The sequence below is a fragment of the Wyeomyia smithii genome, chromosome 2 (assembly GCF_029784165.1).
Source record: "Wyeomyia smithii strain HCP4-BCI-WySm-NY-G18 chromosome 2, ASM2978416v1, whole genome shotgun sequence".
Taxonomy (NCBI): Eukaryota; Metazoa; Arthropoda; class Insecta; order Diptera; family Culicidae; genus Wyeomyia; species Wyeomyia smithii.
In genome coordinates this window covers 71,375,978-71,395,338 of record NC_073695.1, presented here as the reverse complement: position 1 = coordinate 71,395,338, position 19,361 = coordinate 71,375,978, and the positions used below count along the sequence as shown (strand labels likewise).

The 19,361-nt window shown below is 38.7% G+C and overlaps 1 protein-coding gene across 15 annotated transcripts in view; it reads left to right on the top strand.

Annotated features, from left to right (window-relative positions):
• LOC129725247 (collagen alpha-1(XVIII) chain) overlaps positions 1–19,361 on the top strand; it is a 698,730-nt gene that overhangs the window by 535,096 nt on the left and 144,273 nt on the right. For 13 of the 15 annotated variants that reach the window (XM_055680820.1, XM_055680826.1, XM_055680833.1 and 10 more), the window contains exon 7: positions 7,279–7,365. The exons of the other annotated variants lie outside the window; for them this stretch is intronic. In XM_055680820.1, coding sequence (XP_055536795.1) covers positions 7,279–7,365 — 87 coding nt within the window. The remainder of the gene's footprint in view (positions 1–7,278; positions 7,366–19,361) is intronic. 15 annotated transcript variants of the gene reach the window in all.

Genomic DNA, 19,361 nt, shown 5'->3' with positions numbered 1-19,361 from the left:
TCACTACAATTCGTTCTCATGCTGTTTTTATATAAAACCAATGCACAATGGTCCATAAAAGCAAAAAGTGGAACTCAATTCCATAGCGCCTTTCACTTTCATCCTAGCTTAATGGTGTCTTCGAAACAATTATTTGTATGAGCGTCCCGCATAATCTCAAACTGTCAAAAGTTATGGAAAGTGTACTGTATTAAAATTAAAAAAAAACTAACTTTTTGTATTAAGAGATAGAGGAATAGTTTATTGTTCAAAGTTGCAGAAAATCGAAAAATATTAGACTTTGCTTAACAAACAAAATTCCTATCTTCATTGGGTACAACGTTATAAAGTATGGAAGTTACTCAAAATTTAGTTTTTTTTTACTTAACTTTTGTTAGTTGCACTTTACAAGAAAATGATGTTTGGAGTAATTATTGGGACACACAAAACACATATTTTTGCCGGAGACTAAACATTCCAGGACTTTTCCTTATAAGGTTATAGCATATTTTAGCTAATTTTTTCGATAACTTCAAGAATGTATAGGGTAAAAAGGGGCAAGTGAAACCATGATGTCAATACTTTTCTTTAAAGTTTACCTCAAAGACTACAAAATGTTGTCGGTACAATTTGTCCCAATCCACCCATATTTAAGTACGGTGAGCATATTTTACAGCAGGTTTTCATATATTAAAGATACTAACTTTATTGTGTTGAGATATAAAGGAACAGTTTGTGTAGCGAAGTGTTAGAACATGTAAAAATATGAAACTTTGCTGAATTAACAAAATTCCTATTTTCATTGGGTACAGAGTTACAGAGTATTTTACAATAAAGTTACTTAAAATGTAGTTTTTTATACTTAACTTTTGTTGGTTGCATTCCAAAAGAAAACATTATTCTAAAGATGCATTAACAAAACACACGTTTTTGTCGAGATTACACATCGTCAAAGCTTTTCCTTACAAAGTTATGGCAATTTGTTTTTCCTTACAAGTGATGGCACCACCACCAAGTCGAATTGGTAGCAAAAAGATGGAAGATCCCACAGTATATGAAAATAACACATGTCTAAGTGCAGCAAAAACGATTCAAACCTAAAATTATTTTATAACCGTTTCACTAGTTTATATGTGTATAATATATTGATCAATGCTTTTTGCTTGTCACACCACACAAAAGTAGATGACGTTTATAACTGTTCTAAAAACCCCGCCATCACAAGATTGAAAAACAACTTCAAACTTTAAAAGCTTAATGACTATATGTCGGCCCCTGCTCTCGCATACTGTTCCGTTCCGGTTTCAAGCGAGCAGCGTAGTACGACTACTATGTTGACGCTTTGATGCAGCGACAATGAATGGGACGGGTTTCTTTTATTTACCCTTCCAAATAAGCGTCCGGGTGTCGTCTGCAGCAACCTGACGGCAGCTAGCTTATCCAGTTTTATCACGCATTGTCGCAAAATTTCCCCGGCTTACCCGGAGTTTGGAAGCAACCGGCAAGCAGCAAGTGCAAGATTTCACACACCAATAAAATTTACTTTCTCTCCATTTTCTTGTAAGTCTCTACTAACCGCACTTTTTTTTTCCTTTTTTTGTTACTTCCGCTCTGTTCCGGATGAAACGGAACCCGAGTGCGTTTGCTGATCTTATGTGTGTATACCCCCGCGCGCGACGAAAAGCCAGCGAAGGATTTTTCATTTTAGAAATTTCATTACTTATTCATGTCAGCGCTCATACGGGAACTGAGCGCGTGTGTGGGTGTATTTCGATGCTCGGTTAGCGCGACGAGTAAATGATGAACTCGCAGCAGCAAGCTATTCTGCCGAACGATATGTGTAATTACGTATATAGCGGAACGTGAAACGCCACCGGAATTTTATTAATTTTCCCGACGTCGTCATCTGCGTCGTCACCGTTGTGAGAATAAATTGTTTGTGAATTGATGGAAGATTATTTCAATCATCATTCGACACGATTTATAAACCTTGATAGCACCCCACGCGCGCGTTTATCTGTCTCGCTTTCGCTCCCGGTGTCTGGGTGTCTGTTTGTTCGCGCTAGGCAAAAATCGGAAATATCATTCTTGCTCTATAGAAGATCATTAGTCACCAAATCGAATCCAACATAGGAATGAGCCTTACCAGGGTTTGCCAATGAATTTTACAGGAAATGATTGGTATTGCGGGAACTAGTCCACTGCTGGCTATGACTTTTTATCCATTTTCACATGACGTAACGGATGGCAATCGGAAATGAGCGTTTCTGTTTTTTACCTATCGCTTGTACGGCATTACTACCACATTCGATTATTGGACGATCTGGCTCGTGACGTTTCTGAAACATCAATTTCGTTAGAGTGGAACCGCATTTGAGTTTCCGAATAGCGATGGTGGACTGCAACATTTCAAATAGCTGATATTGGTTGAATATAGAGATTACAAAATAATTCGCTGTTTGTGACATAAATTACTCGTTATAGCCACATTTCGTTTAACATGCAAATCACGGGCATTTGCAAATTTTCTATTCAGTGCGGGAAACGAGTTAGTGATTCTATATTACCCCTCATAAATTACCCATTCATAGAGATTGAATTGGGTCTCTGTATAAGACCAAAAAACTCAAACATAAACTTTTCGAGCAATATTCGCTCTTTCGGATTAAATGGCAAAAAACTTCTATTCATATCTGAATTATACCACCGACAATAAACAAGGAAAACCTTTCCTGCGAAGCATGAAAACAACCCAAACCGAACCTAGAATCTGTTTCGTAGCGATACGAACTAAATAGTTTACGAACACGAACGAAATTAAATTTCAAGGGTCATCCCCGTAATATTCCTAATTTATCATCCCGAAAGCCGGGTGCTTCTGGTGACTAGTTTCCTTTTCCTAGGCGTTGACCCACCACGTTCGACCGAAGTAAGGCGATAAAGGTGGCAAACAGTCTGCTGATGCGGAAAGGCTGCGCCTGTACGTATTTGTTTAGTCAACAACGGAACCAAAAAAAAAACACCCTTTTGTGCCAATTTGAACGGTAGCCAATCTGCGTTTATTAGATATCAGACAAAAAGGTTCACACGAACAGGATCTGTGAAAGCTTGCTAGTAACAAAACGAGTTTAAAGGAGAGAAACAAAAACAAAAGCAGTTGGGTACAAATATGTCATCATTTTCACCGGCGAACAACGGGGGTCATTCGCTTTGTGAAATATATTGGTAATTAATTTGGGAATTCAATATGGAAAATAACATTATTACGTTATTCACTTCACTCTTTTATTCAAACTGAAAACCGATAGTAAATTCAATGAAGCTCTTCGCAAAGAACTTAAATTGAATATTACATGCAGTATTGCCAGTATTCAATTTGAGTTCTTTGCGAAGTGAATTGAAAGTCTTCGAGTTTTGAAGGATTTGCATTCAGGAATACCTATGTTGGAGAAAATCCATGCCAAATAGTCTTAAAATGCGTAAAAATTGATTCCACCATTTGTTATTTGAATGAAACTGTGCACACATGTTTGGCTTTGCAAACTGAGTATTATCAACTGAGAATTACCCCTTACCTTCATTAAAACCAAAGAGGTCAGATGATTCAATTGAATAAATACAAATGCAAATACATAAGGTGGAGGAATTTCTTACATTCAAGAGTAATTTTCTAAAAGAGCGCATGTATTTTAGTAAACACTTTATTTGAAGCATTGTAGCTTAGAATCCTTTAATACACAGTAAAAATAATTTACATTTTTTTAAATGCACATAAATGTAGCATTGGAAACCATCTAATATTCCGTGTGGCATTATATTTACATGCAATATAAATGAATATATTGTTAATTTGCATGCATATTTATATTCAAAGCTTTAAGTTTATATCACTTAACGTACAAATTTACATGGTTCAAAACGAATCTGTATTGTGCATTATTAACAGTGTGAAATTATATATGTTTTTCACTTCATGTTCTAGAAACCGTTATGTGCTTTCATTTGTATTAGTTGTAAATGTCATTTTTTGGTACTGTGTTGTATAAAACAGCTCTCTAGGAATAATGCTTCAGAAAAATAAAAACTGTGAAAAAATAATTTTGAGCGAAAAAACCTCAATGAAATTTTCAATTCGAGAATCACAGAGTCAAAGAGAGAAATAAAATTATTCTAACCTAATTTTAAAATATCTCAAAACGGATGCATTTAGAAAGTTAATCGCCAAGAGCATTACAATTTAAAATCATTCTTAGAATAATATGACATCGTTAGAATACGGTTAGTTTTTAAAAAAAATCAAATTAAAAAAAACCTATTTTTGAAAAAAAATCGTTCCACAGTTCTCCAACCTAGAAATTTTACCAAATATTCTAAAATTATTTCAAATTTCAGCAACAAAAATAGCATTTTTTTTGTTTTATTTAAAATTCAACGTTTATATTCTAATTTTTTAAACTTAAATTCATAATAACATACGAAAATGTTATTGAAATTTAGAAGGTTAATCTTTGCGTTTTTATATTATTAATAACTGCTAAAGTCATTCAATAGCATTGGGATGCAATTGTTTTTTAAAACGATGAAATTAAAATATCCTATAACTTGGCTTTAAAAAAAATTGTCATATATTTCTCCCTTCTGAGCTTTTTTGGAAAAGTCTTATTGTAGCATCATCATCAAGAACACTTTTCTTGGATCATAATGAGGTGTTTTTTTTTATTTTTTTTTTGACTGAAGAAATTTTTTTTCTGTTTTTTCTTTAAACATTATAAATTCCCTACAGATCATTCCAAGAAAATTTGGTTGTACACTAAGGTCGCCTTTTACGTGGTTTTTTTACGCAGGTTTTTTACGCGGCTTTTTTACGCGGACTCCGGAATTTACGCGGTATTTTTTTTTTGCGCGGATTTCGGTTTGTGACGATGGCAAAAATGGCAAAAATGGCAAAAATGGCAAAAATGGCAAAAATGGCAAAAATGGCAAAAATGGCAAAAATGTCAAAAATGTCAAAAATGTCAAAAATGTCAAAAATGTCAAAAATGTCAAAAATGTCAAAAATGTCAAAAATGTCAAAAATGTCAAAAATGTCAAAAATGTCAAAAATGTCAAAAATGTCAAAAATGTCAAAAATGTCAGAAATGTCGAAAATGTCAAAAATGTCAAAATTTTCAAAAATGTCAAAGATGTAAAATATGTCAGAAATGTTAAAAATGTCAAAAATGACATATATTACATTAATGTCGAAAATGTAAAAAATGACAATATCAAATTCGTCAAAAATGTCAAAAATGTCAAAAATGTCAAAAATGTCAAAAATGACAAAAATGTCAAAAATGTCAAAAATGTCAAAAATGTCGAAAAATGTCAATAATGTCAAAAATGTCAGAAATGTCTAAAATGTCTAAAATGTCAAATGTATTGAAAACGGCAAAAAAATGTCAAAGATGTCAAAAACGTAAGAATTATCAAAAAAGTAAAATATATATCAAAAATGTCAAAAATATCAAAATAGACAAAAATGTCTTAAATGTCTTAAATGTCTTAATTTCAAAAATGTCAAAAATTTTGAAAATGTCAAAAATATCAAAAAGAACTAACATGTCAAAAATGACAAAAATGTGAAAAATATCAAAAATGTAATACATATAAAAAATATCAAAAATATTGAAAACGGCAAAAATGCCAAAGATGTCAAAAACGTAAGATACAAACCTCGTTTGATTTTGGCTTGTTTCGTTTTTGGCACGGTTCAATTTTAACAACATAAAAACTTTGGGCGTGTTGCCAATCATCCAAGCGTTGAATTAAATTTTTGCTTCAGTCCGGTAGACATCGAACAACACTGTTCAGATTAGTTATATAATTGGCTATTGAATTTTCTCGTCAGTCCGGTAGGCTAATAAAAAATTTAATTTTGGACGTGTTGCAAAACTCGAACTATCAAAAATTTAAAATATATCAAAAGTGTTGAAATTTCAACAATCTCAAAAATGTAAGAAATTTTAAATGCCAGAATTTAAAAATTTGAAATACGTTGAAAATGTCAAAAGTATGTCAGATTTCAAACATTTAAAAAATTAAAAAAATCAGATTGTCAAAAATGTTAATTATGGTGATAACGTTTATGCCGAATCCAGAATACATCTTCACAAAACTCGGTCGTAGGCTGCTCCTTTCCAGTCACCCTTTACACCCGCTGCTCGAGCATTCTCGTTGACAGCACATATCCAACGCTTGCTAGGTCTACCCCGAAGTCGTCGGCCTCTATCGGGGTCTCTACTGAATATTCTCTTGGCTCGCCTCAGCGCTCAGCGATCGGCCTCTTTCCACTTCCACGGTTGATGTCCGTAGTGCGTCAACGGAGGAATCAGTGTCCTAAAGAGCACAAATTACGTACGGGTCAGTAGACTGTAGGACCTAAACAGTGTGACCTGAATTGCCGAAGAAGCGAATGTTTTTTTTTTTTTTTTGGTGGGCACGAGTTTTGCATCATTGAACAGGTCCAAATAAGTTTCTATGGAAGAATGGGTGTGTTGTGTAGCTCTTGTTATATTTTTTTCTCTACTTTATGTGCGAACAACGAAAAAAATAAACACGCACACCGAATGAATTGGAGATGGAAGAATCTAGTAACATGTTCAAGACATGCAACATTATGTATTGTTTTTGATTGCAGAAGAACTTTATTGCTTATGAAGTAACAAATTTGTAACCAAAGGGAACATTTTTCGTTTTTGGTTTCAAAGTAACTAGGAAAAGTTTTGCGTTTGCTTTGAATGCTTTTTTGGCTGTATCAAAAACTATAAAACTTTGAAAAAACCAATATTGTTACTCAGAATGGCTAGAGAGTAAATCGATCTTTAATGGATTGTGTGAATTGTGTTTCTGATAGACAAGTAATAGAAGTAGAAACTGTTTTCTTTCGGTTTGGATTAGATTATTTCCATCATTCCTCGTACCGCATTACCGCATTCAAGAACAAATCATCTTTTGAGAAGAACCACAAACAAATTAGTAGACGACATTTTTTATTCTCCAATTGAATTATGGTTTTTATTGTTGACATTTTCATTTCGCTTATTCTCGTACACATCACATTTGCTACGCATTGGCTCATTGGCTTATTCGCTATTTTGGTTCATTCATCCGATAGTGTACGTCACAATTGTTCTTCTAGTTAGATTTATGTATTATTATTTTCTATTCTTTCTTCTCGGTTTGTTTCCTGCCTTCCTTTCGTTTGTTTTTATCCATTTTACTTATATGTTTCCGCACACACCGCCAAATAACATCACGTAGGAACAAGACGATTCAGGTAGTTTGATTTATGAAGAGGAAGAACTGCTGGCGGATGACCGCAATGAAATGACCGAGGATTTCCTGGGGGTAAGTATGCGTACAAATAAGTACATATTAGATTACACACACACGCGTACTTTTAAATGTGGGTGAGCATGTGTTTTTTCGGGCATTTTTTTGTAATAAAATAAACTTGAAAAAAGCAGTGAGCCGAATAAAAACAGCAAACACGCAAAGATAATATACATCTATCTGCAGGATCCCTAACGATTGCAAGAAAAACAATGATTTTCACCACACAGTCAGAGTTATAAGCTTTATTTTCATAACTAGTTAATCACTCAAGTTAAAAAGTGAGAAAAATAAGTAACGCTGAAACAACATATCATATTTCAACTCATCAGAACTGCACTACCGCACTCGTATGCATCAGAAATTTCCCTATCTAAGTGAAAAATGCGCTCGCGGGCACAGGAACTTAAACATGCTTCCATTATATCCCGAATGACAGCAGCTCGAATGATGCGTATGAAAAAAAAAGAACCTGAAAGATAGCAACAGTCACTCTTCCTGTGCATTGCACATAAACTGCGCACAGGTTCGGTGCGGACGTTTTTCTTTTTTTTACGGTTTTATGCTTGCGTTAAGCCATTTTCCTCCGAACAAAACAAACCCCACCGGAAATGAGTGCGTCATCGCTTCCATCATCATCGCTATCACCCGTCAGCGGCGCTCGTTTTGCATAACATTTCGTCGTACATCAATCGTTCGCAAATTTGAATATCTAGTTTTACGAGCCGAACGGAAGCCACGTGAAAGTCATGGTGAGGCCTGAGCCTCCAGTCTATCCAAAAGAACGCGAAAGTCATATAACGCTAACAGCATCGAAAGCAGCAGCAACGATTTTGACGTGATGCGACATCGAGCTAGCTTTTCCTTACATAAATATGAGGGTTGTAGCTTTGGGGCATGCCTGCTCGTGACTGAGCGGTTGGCACTGTGAAAATTGATTGACTTAAACTTAATGTTGAACTTAACTTGAGGAGTTCTCATTCTTTCGAACAGTGTAATACTTCATCACGTCATTCGCATATTGAAAGACAACCGACACGGCAGCATACGAGAGTAGTAATATCAACTCCACAAACGAAAGCTCGCTACGCGGAAAGTGATATCCACGTGGAGGTGCTCGGTTATTGGTTTAACTTTATCCCGCCCTTATATTTTATGACTGTTTTGTGCAAATAGAGAGGTTTAGTAATGAGCGAAATTTTTCGCAAACAACCATTCATTTTATGAAACCAGCATCTTTTGTCGTAAAAATTTGAAACGGCAATGTGAACACGATTTCTGTTGTTTGGAGAGCTCCAAAGCGGACCCATTGTTCGAGAGGCATGGTTTCCGTTCTTCGCTACTCTGCCAAAAAGCCGCATCGTGCCTGACGAAGCGCCGGCAGACTGCTGCCAGATGTCCTATCACGCCCCGTTGCTGCTTCGTCAAATGGTGAAGATCGGACCGAAAAGGTAAAATCGTTATTCGCGTGACACTTATCCGCGCCGCGCGTGGAAAGCAGACGACGGCGCGTTTCAGTGTGTGCGTGTGTGCCGGCTGGCTGCTGAAAAAGCCACAACGAAACGAACGCCAGTGTCGCCCGGTTCGCATGATGCGTGATAAGAAAAGCGATTTTTGACAGTTTTATGCCCCATGAAGGCACCAAGTTTAGGCACCAGCTGCAGCGACAGCAGCCGAAGAGCTGGTTGTGGTTCACAGGGTAGCGACAAAGGAAGTGACGCGCGGACTCGGAAAAAACTGTTGACGTTTGACGTTGATTACGTTTTACTTGACATTAATTCGTCTGGGATATTATATTTGAAAATCGCTTACGCGCAATGATTGTGCCTGACTTGAGCAGCACGCGCGCTGATTTGTTGACACGACCGCGATGGAAATTTGCGCTGCGAAGTAGGTAGTTTATTAATCATCGGAACAGAATTCCCAGCAATAAGATTGGGTTTACCACGACTGTAAACAGTGAACTCTGTAATTAAGTGGTTTTGTTTAACATTCGCAACCGATGATTGAGGTTATTAATTATAATCACTTGACACTTGGTGGAACTGAAGTTCACATTTTTTAAAACAAAAAAATGTTGGACATGTCTCCGCAAGACTTTTATACTGAGAATGTAAACTACTGTTTTGATTTTTCTTATGGTTTTGGTGTTGACTAAATTATTTTGTCGTCATCGGATTAAAGGGATGGAGAATTTAAATTTAAATCACGAATTCTATGACAAAAAAATAGGTCATATTCTTCTTGCGTTGGATTGGCGTCCATGGCGAATAAAAATTGAATTATTTCATATAGATCCTTCCAAAAGCAAAAAAAAAGCGATCTCTTTTTAAACTCAAAATTTAAAATCATCGAAATACGCTTATATAGCCTCTCCCGCTAACGAGGTTTTTCATTATTTAAAAATATTATACGGGTTAATACAGGCAAAATATTATGAAGAATGATGAAATTATTGTCAATTTTTATATTTTGAAGAAAAGGTGAAAATGGATATAATGCTCCAGAGCACTTTTTTTAAACAAGAAACTTTTTTTCTAACATTTAACTAGTGAAAGTTTTTATTGAAATATTACAAAAAAGGAAAGAGATGTAATTTTCGAAGGAAACTAACATTATGACTATGTGGTTAATTATTTCTGATGAAATTAGGAAAGACCATTTCTCTATTTCATTATACAAAGTGGAACGATCACGATCAAAGTGGAACGATCATCAACAGCTATATTGGAAACATATCCGTTTGCCTCCCAACACCAACCAAAAACATATTTCATCGTAACAGATATCTATGATTAGAACACGTATAGCTTCTTTTATGGCCATCGGATTTTTTCGTCTTCTGTATGCCCGTTGACGCTCTAATGCAGCATATGAAAAAATATGAAAAAACCTAAATTAATCCACCTAGCGGTCAACCCCAGCCTTTCTCATTCAATTTTTTATTTGTAAAATAGATTTACATGAACGCTTCAATCCAATAAACGTATATTCACTCTTGAGGTTCTAAAATATTCTTCATCATCAAGGTTCTAAAATATTGATGTTGTAATCTTTACATATAAAAATGCAGTCAAGTCTGTCTGTCTGTCTGATCCATATAGGCCCGAAAACTACGGAACCGATCGACGTGAAAATTTGTATGTAGGGGTTTTTGGTCCCGATAAAGGTTCCTATGATAGTTTGAGACCCCTCCCTCTTCTGGAAAGGAGGGGTACCATACAAATGAAACATAAATTACTGCACAACTCAAGAGCAAACCAAGCAAATGAAACCAAATTTGGCATGTTGATGTTTTAAGGGGTAACTAATATGTCCATAATAGTTGGATGAAACACAAATTTGTGCACATCTCGAGAACTAATCAACCAAATGGAACAAAATTTGGCAGGTAAATGTTTTTAGTGGTAACAAATATGTACATAATGGTTTGAAACCCGACTCCCTCTTCTATAAGGGAGGGATCCCATGAAAATGAAACACAAATTTCGCACAGCTCAAGAACCAATCAAGAAAATACAACCAAATTTGGTATATGAATGTTTTTAGATGTAACAAATATGTCCATAATGGTTTGACGCCCCTACGTCTTCTGGAAGTACATGTTTCTTCACAAATTTCTGCACATCTCGCGAACTAATCAACTAAATGGAACCATATTGGCAGGTGAATGTTTTTAGTGGTAACAATTATGTTCCATAATCGACCTCAGACAACATTTTGGATTGTAAGATGGCAACTTCCGGTTTCTGGAAAACAGCCGGAAATGGCCGATTTCCACCCAGAGCCGGAAATGGCCGGACAGAGCCGGAAATGGCCGATTTCCACCCAATATAATAATATCCTGATCTAGAATAATACACAGGAGCTAAAATCGACCACAGATAGCATTTTAAATTCTAAGCTGGCGACTTCCGGTTTCTGAAAACAGCAGAAAATGACCAAATACCACCCAATATGAGTTTTTCTTTAACCAGTATGCCGTTCAAAATCCAGAAATTGTCTCCAAATGCCATTATGAAATCCAAAATGGCGACTTCCGGTGTCGGAAAAACAGCGGCAAATGACCAAATACCACCCAATATGGATATTTCCGAAACCGTAATGATGCACTGGAGTCACAAATCGACTTCAGACAACATTTTGAATTGTAAGATGGCAACTTCCGGTTTCTGGAAAACAGCTTGAAATGGGCGATTCCCATTAAATATTAGTATTTCTGGTACCAGAAAGATGCTCAGAAGCTAAAAATTGATCACAGATACAATCTTGAATTTTTAGATGGTGACTGCCGGTGTCTGGCAAACAGCCGGAAATGACCTAATACCATTCAATATGATTGTTTTCGGAACCAGAATTACGTCCAGATGACAGAAATTGATTTCACAGGCAATTTTAAAGTCCAAAATGACGAGTTTCGGCTTCTGAAAAACAGTCCAAAGTGACCAAATATCACGCAATATGAGTTTTTCTTTAACCAGTATCCTAAATACCATTTTGAAGTCCAAGATGGCGACTACCGGTTTGTGAAAAACAGCCTAAAATAAACAAATACTATCCAATATGAGTATCTCTGGAACCAGAATGATGCAAGGAGCTAACAATAGACCTCAGGCATCATTTTGAATTGCTAAATGGCAACTTATAGGCAACAGTCGGAAATGACCGAATAATACTCAATATGGATATTTCCGCAAACGAGATGATGCATAGAAACCAAACATTGACCCTGGACACTATTTTGAATTTGAAGACGACCATCTTTAGTTTCTGGAAAACAACCAAAAATACCTCCCAATATGGGTATTTCTATAGTTTATTTGACACGGCACAAATACAATTCAATGTTTAACGGCGCCAATTATATCTGGTAGCTTACTTTCTAAAGTATCTTAATAACTAAAAGCAAATTTTTTATCCTCGCTGCCGACTACGAGCTGAAACTTAATAATTTAATTTAAAGCTAGAATATTTTGCATTAAAAGCACAGGTTTGCTGTTTGATGATTTTCATTGCCATAGGTAAGCAGCATATTAAATTTGTTGCGCTGCTGGGCCAAGATATTACGGACTGGCATATTGGGTTGTTTCCATCGGGCCTTGAGAGTATCGTGCGGGTCTGATTGCTGTTTCCGGATCCGGGGTCTTAACGTGTTCTTGTCGTTTGGTTGGATGTAGGCGGAAGGGGATAGGACTAAACTGGGGCGTGGATGGATTTCAGGAAAACGTATATAAGGGACATGTAGGATAGGTCACGGCTCGCCAAGACATCACGAACAGGAACAGCCGGCTGCCTACCTTCGGCCTGCAGGGAAGCTATTAATCTAGACCTGGCGTCACGGTGTACAGGGCATGACCAAACAACGTGCTCTATGGCGTGATAACCTTCACCACAGGCACAGATACCACTCTCCCCGAGCCCAACACGACGGAGATGCGCGTCAAATCTATAGTGATTGGACATAAGCCGGGGCATTACGCAAATGAAATCCCGACCTACATCTAACCCCTTAGACCACGGGTTCGTCGACACCTTGGGGATTATGGAATGTAACCACCTTCCCAGTTCCCCCTTGGTCCAAGAATTTTGCCAACTGATGATCGTATTCTGACGTACAAATGCGAAAAATTCATTAAAGGCAATTGGTCTTTCATAAATATCACCGTTTGTTGCGCCCACCTTAGCCAAAGAGTCCGCTTTCTCATTACCCGGTATCGAGCAGTGAGAAGGGACCCACGCTAAGGTAATCTGAGTAGATTTTTCGGATAAAGCACTCAGATGTTCCCGTATTTTCCCCAGGAAATACGGAGAGTGCTTAACATCTTTCATCGATCGGAGAGCCTCAATGGAACTGAGACTGTCCGTAAAGATGAAATAATGGTCCGTGGGCATTTTTTCGATAATCCCTAGGGTGTACTGAATTGCAGCTAATTCTGCGACGTAAACAGAAGCAGGATTATCGAGCTTATGGGAGACGGTTAAATTGTTATTGAAGATACCGAAGCCAGTGGACCCATCAAGAAGTGATCCGTCAGTGTAGTTCATATTGTCGCAGTTGATGTTTCGATATTTATTGGAAAAAAATTTAGGGATCTGCTGCACGCGTAAATGATCCGGGATTCCACGAGTTTCTTCTATCATGGATGTATCGAAAAACACAGTAGAATCAGAAGTATTTGATAAGTCGGCACGATTTGGAATATTCGAAGAAGGGTTAATATTTTGGGACATGTGATTGAAATACAATGTCATAAAGCGGGTTTGAGAATTAAGTTCGATTAACCTTTCAAAATTTTCAATCACGGGACGGTTCAAGACCTCACATTTGATTAGAATACGAGAAGACAGGCTCCAGAAGCGGTTTTTCAATGGTGGTACTCCAGCTAAGATCTCCAAACTCATCGTATGGGTCGATTGCATGCAACCTAAGGCGATACGCAAACAACGATATTGTATTCGCTCCAGTTTGATCAGATGTGTGTTTGCTGCGGAGCGGAAGCAGAAACACCCGTACTCAATAACAGACAGTATCGTTGTTTGGTAAAGCCTTATAAAGTCTCCTGGGTGGGCTCCCCACCATTGTCCGGTTATTGTACGAAGAAAATTCACTCTTTGTTGACATTTTTTCATCAGATACCTCACGTGACAACCCCAGGTGCCTTTAGAGTCGAACCAGACACCAAGATATTTGTGTACCAAAACTTGAGAAATCGTTTTACCCATTAATTGTGTTTGAAGCTGAGCAGGCTCATGCTTCCTAGAAAAAACTACTATCTCAGTCTTCTCCGGAGAGAATTCGATACCTAGCTGTAAAGCCCAAGCAGACAAATTGTCCAAGGTATCTTGCAATGGTCCTTGCAAATCGGCAGCTTTGGCTCCTGTAACAGAGATTACACTGTCGTCTGCAAGTTGTCTTATCGTGCATGAATTTGCCAGACATTCGTCGATGTCATTTACATAAAAGTTGTAAAGAAGGGGGCTTAAACATGAGCCCTGGGGAAGACCCATGTAGCTAATGCGAAAAGTTGCCAAATCGCCGTGCGTAAAATGCATGTGCTTTTCGGACAACAAATTGTGCAAAAAATTGTTCAAAATTGGAGAAAATCCTTGTCGGTGAAGTTTACCCGAAAGAATGTCAATAGAAACGGAATCAAAAGCCCCCTTAATGTCCAAGAACGCAGACGCCATTTGTTCTTTGCGAGCATACGCCAGCTGAATATCTGTTGAAAGCAGCGCAAGACAATCATTCGTCCCTTTGGCGCGGCGGAAGCCAAATTGAGTATCTGATAGTAGACCATTTGATTCGACCCAATGGTCTAAACGACGGAGTATCATTTTTTCCATCAATTTCCGGATACAGGATAGCATTGCAATCGGCCTATACGAGTTGTGATCAGAAGCTGGTTTCCCTGGTTTTTGGATGGCGATCACCTTCACTTGCCTCCAATCCTGCGGTACAATGTTTTGCTCCAGGAACTTATTGAACAAGTTCAACAAGCGCCTCTTGGCATTGCCGGGTAGATTCTTCAACAAGTTGAATTTGATTCTATCTAACCCAGGCGCGTTATTGTTACAGGACAGGAGGGCAACTGAAAATTCTGCCATCGTAAAAGGTGATTCTATGGCGTCGTGACCCGGAGACGTATCGCGAACAAAGTTTTGCGCAGGAACAGAGTCCGGACATACTTTCCTGGCAAAATCAAATATCCACCGACTTGAAGACTCCTCGCTTTCGTTGACCGTTACGCGATTCCGCATTCTTCGGGCTGTGTTCCAAAGAGTGCTCATCGAAGTCTCCCTCGACGTCTCGTTCACGAACCGACGCCAATATCCGCGTTTCTTTGCTTTAGCCAGGCTTGGTATTAAGCTCCGAATACCGTATATAGTCGTCGGGTATACCTCCCTTCTGGAAGGCCAAAAACGCGTCGGATCTTTGCGTGTAGACATCGGAGCACTCTTGGTCCCACCACGGAGTGGGAGGCCGTTCTTTGATCGTTACGCCGGGATATTTCTTCGCTTGGGCTTGCAACGCGGCGTCGAGAATCAAGCCCGCGAGGAGGTTGTATTCTTCAAGTGGTGGATGATGTTGAATCGACTCGACCGCTTTTGAAATCATTTCCTCGTATAACTTCCAATCGACATTCCGTGTGAGGTCATACGGAATGTCAATTGGTCGCATGCGAGTTGACCCGTTTGTAATTGAAATAAGAATAGGCAGATGGTCGCTACCGTGAGAATCGAGGATTACCTTCCATGTGCAATCCAACCGTAGCGACGTCGAACATAAGGATAGATCCAAAGCGCTTGGGCGCGCTGGAGGTTTCGGGATACGTGTCATTTCACCGTTGTTTAAAATAGTCATGTCGAAGTCAACGCAAAGGTTATAGATTAAAGAGGAGCGGTTATCATTGTAAGGGGAACCCCAAGCCGCACCATGAGAGTTGAAGTCTCCCAAAATCAAACGTGGCAAGGGAAGAAGTTCTATTAAATCAAAGAGCAGCCGTTGCCCAACCTGTGCTCTGGGAGGAATATATATTGAGGCAATACAAAGCTCTTTACCTTGTATTGTCATTTGACATGCGACAACTTCGATGCCTGGAATCGAGGGGAGGTTAATACGATAGAAAGAATAGCACTTTTAATCCCTAAAAGTACTCCTCCATATGGGGTGTCTCGATCAAGGCGAATAATATTAAAATCATGGAAGTTGAGATCAATATTTGAAGTAAGCCAAGTTTCACAAAGGGAAAATGCATCGCATTTGTTTTTATTTATCAAAACTGTAAACGAATCAATTTTTGGTAAAATACTTCTACAATTCCACTGTAAGACAGAGATAGAATCCTTCATATACGCAGTTGAATTAGGCATCGAAGGATACAATCGCTGCAAGGAGGGGCCATTGGGCAGTCAACTGCTTCAAAAATGATCTAACTGTTGGGAGGAATGCTGTAAGGAAAATTTTAATTGGATCGGGTACATTGAAAGTTTCAAAAATCCAGTCCACAATGTCAGAAAATTTCACTAATCCAGAGTTTGTTTCATCAACTGGATGTGCAAAAGGAACAACTGGGGTTTTAGATGTTCCTGGCAGTGCTGGGAACTCCTTCTGGGACTTTAAATTTGCAAGCCCAGGAGGAGTTTGCTTCGGTTTTTCCGCAGCACTGTTTGGTTTGTTCGTACTTTTCATTACACTTTGGGAAATCTTAGGACCTTTACGGGGAAGTTTAGGAGAAGAAACATTTTTCCTCTTCCTAGACTCCCCAGGATTGGCATAGGATGTTCCCGCTGATGAATCGTCAGAATCGGTTTCATCAGAGGACAACAGATCAAAGGGGTTCGATGTTATGGTAGAAGTGGTCACGGTCTTCAGCATCTCAGCATAAGAACGCTTTGAACGCTCCTTAAGTGACCGCTTGATTTTATCTCTGCGCTGCATGTACACCGGGCATGTGGAGAGCTCATGCTGGTTTTCCCCACAGTGAATACATTTTTCAGCATTAACACTGCAAGAATCTTCCGCATGAGTCTCCCCACACTTGCTACATCGTGCCTTATTGCAGCAGTAGGCGGCTGTGTGGCCTAACTGCTTGCAATTGGTGCAATTCATAACACGGGGTACATACAATCGCACAGGCAGACGAACCCGGTCGATCAAGACGTGGCTAGGGAGTGCAGATCCGGCAAACGTAACGCGAAACGAGTCTGACGGAGTGTAAACTTTTTTACCGCCGACGAGAGACATGGACCGCAATTGCTTACAATCCAAAATCTTCGCCTGTGTTTCGGTATTTTTGAAGCAACCGGTTGCGCTTTTTAGGATACACTCGACAGACAGACTCGAATCGGTTATGACACCGTCGATCTCCACGTCTCGTGCGGGTATGTAAACGCGATACTCGCGTGTGAAGAGCTCAGAGCAAGCAATAGCATTGGCCTGTGTCAGATCACTGACCACGACACGGAGCTTGTTAGGTCGGACCTTGGAAATTTCGGTCACGGCCTTGTACCCCTTCGTCAGGTCTTTAGAAATTTGCAGTATGTTTAATCGCTTTGAATTCACTCCTGCCTTTGGACGAAAATAAACAGTATAGCTGCCCTGTTGAGATCCGTCCGGGTAAAGCCTGGGGCGAGGGGGGACTGGAGAATGAACAGGGGAGGGGGTAACAGAAGGGTCAGGGTCAGGGGGGCTCGGGGATGGTGGCACGGGAGGCGAGGGATCTATATCCATCGCGCTAAATGTAGTGCACTAGCGCACTAGCGCCGACAAGAACACGTACCTATTTACTTCTTCCTTCCAGCAGTGGTTGTCCGATCGTTCGAAGCTGCACCCAAAGCAGCCAGCAACACCAGTACAGCAGCACCAATACAGCCACCAGCAGTGAGCCGGGTGTGAGATCACTCTGCACAGCGACACGACTCGACTGTCAAATGATGGCCTTGAATTAGAAAGATCTATTCACTGTGCACAGATCAAAACTGCAGCTGGTATTTTGCACCAATACAGCCAAAGTTGCGAGCCGGGTACAGAACGTACCGACACAACTCACAATCTAGTTGGCCTTTAGCGCGAATAATACACTCTTTTGTTTGGCTATTCGTACACACGGACCGGATTGTAATAGAACGACCACTTTGCACGTCCGTTTCTGTCGAGTGTTCGACGCGGAATGAACCACCCAATTTGAATATATTCAGAATTAAGGCGATGTACAGAAGCCAAAAGACGAGGATGTTGTCATTTCGATAAAACCAACCATTTCAAACGATTTGTTATTTGACTTTGATCATATCCTATGGCCGATTCGTCGTGCATTTGCAGACTTCAAACAAACCGCAAGGAATCAATGAACTTGGAACGTTCAAATAGTACGACACCACATTTAAATTATGTTGAGGCCACATATATCGATCAAAGCAGGTATAGTTTTAAATAGTCTTTGAATTTCTCTTCTTTCCATAAATTTTGAGCCACATATCAAATTTTTATGAAGTTTGTTATTTGTAAGTTTGAAAGATGACTCGTTCGTATGACACTGGTTATGTTCAAATAAGTCATGTAATCTTTGAGATAATAGACTTTCGTTGTTTTATTAACAATTTAATACATAACGGTTGCTTAAGTTCGATTATAATCAAATGAAATGGGAACGTGTAGGGCAGCCAAACTTTGAAACCACGTGTTCAATCCTAATTCATCAGTTAACCCTTAACTAGCCCGCTCATCTGATAATAATATTAATCAATTCGGTTGTGTAGTTTCTGAGATAACGAAGTTTCGTGATTTTCACAAGTCGGCACATTACAAATGAAGTTACAGTTCGATTACAGTAAAATTCAATAGGGTCTTCTGAGGCAGCTAGACCATTCATTTGACACTAATTTTGTGGAAATCGGGTCGGCCATCTCTGAGAAAAGTGAGTGAGTCCAAGTAGTCTTCGGAATATGTTCCTTTGCATAGCTGGATTTCACATTTTTAAACATAACAGGCAAAGTAATAGTCCGATTGCAAAACAAATCAATAGGGTCTTATGGGGCAATTAGACCTTCCATTTGACACTGATTTTATGAAAATCGGTACAGCCATCTCTGAGAAACATGAGTGAGATTAAACAGTCTTCATAACACGTTTCTTTCCATAACTTTTGAACCACAAGTTCAATCTTTATGAAATTCAAAACTTAAGGGTTTTCTAGGTAGCCCGTTCTTTTTAGACCAATTTTGTTCAAATCGGTTGTGTAGTTTCTGTGATATTGATGTTTCATGATTTTCACATTTTTAAACATAACCTCTAAACTAAAAATCCGATTACAATAAAATTCAATAGGGTCTTATGGGGCAACAAGACCTTTCATTTGCAATTAATTTCATGAAAATCGGTCCAGCCATCTCTGAGAAAAGTGAGTGAGATTAAAAATCTGCACATACACACACACACACACACACACACACACACACACACACACACACACACACAAACACACACACACACACACACACACACACACACA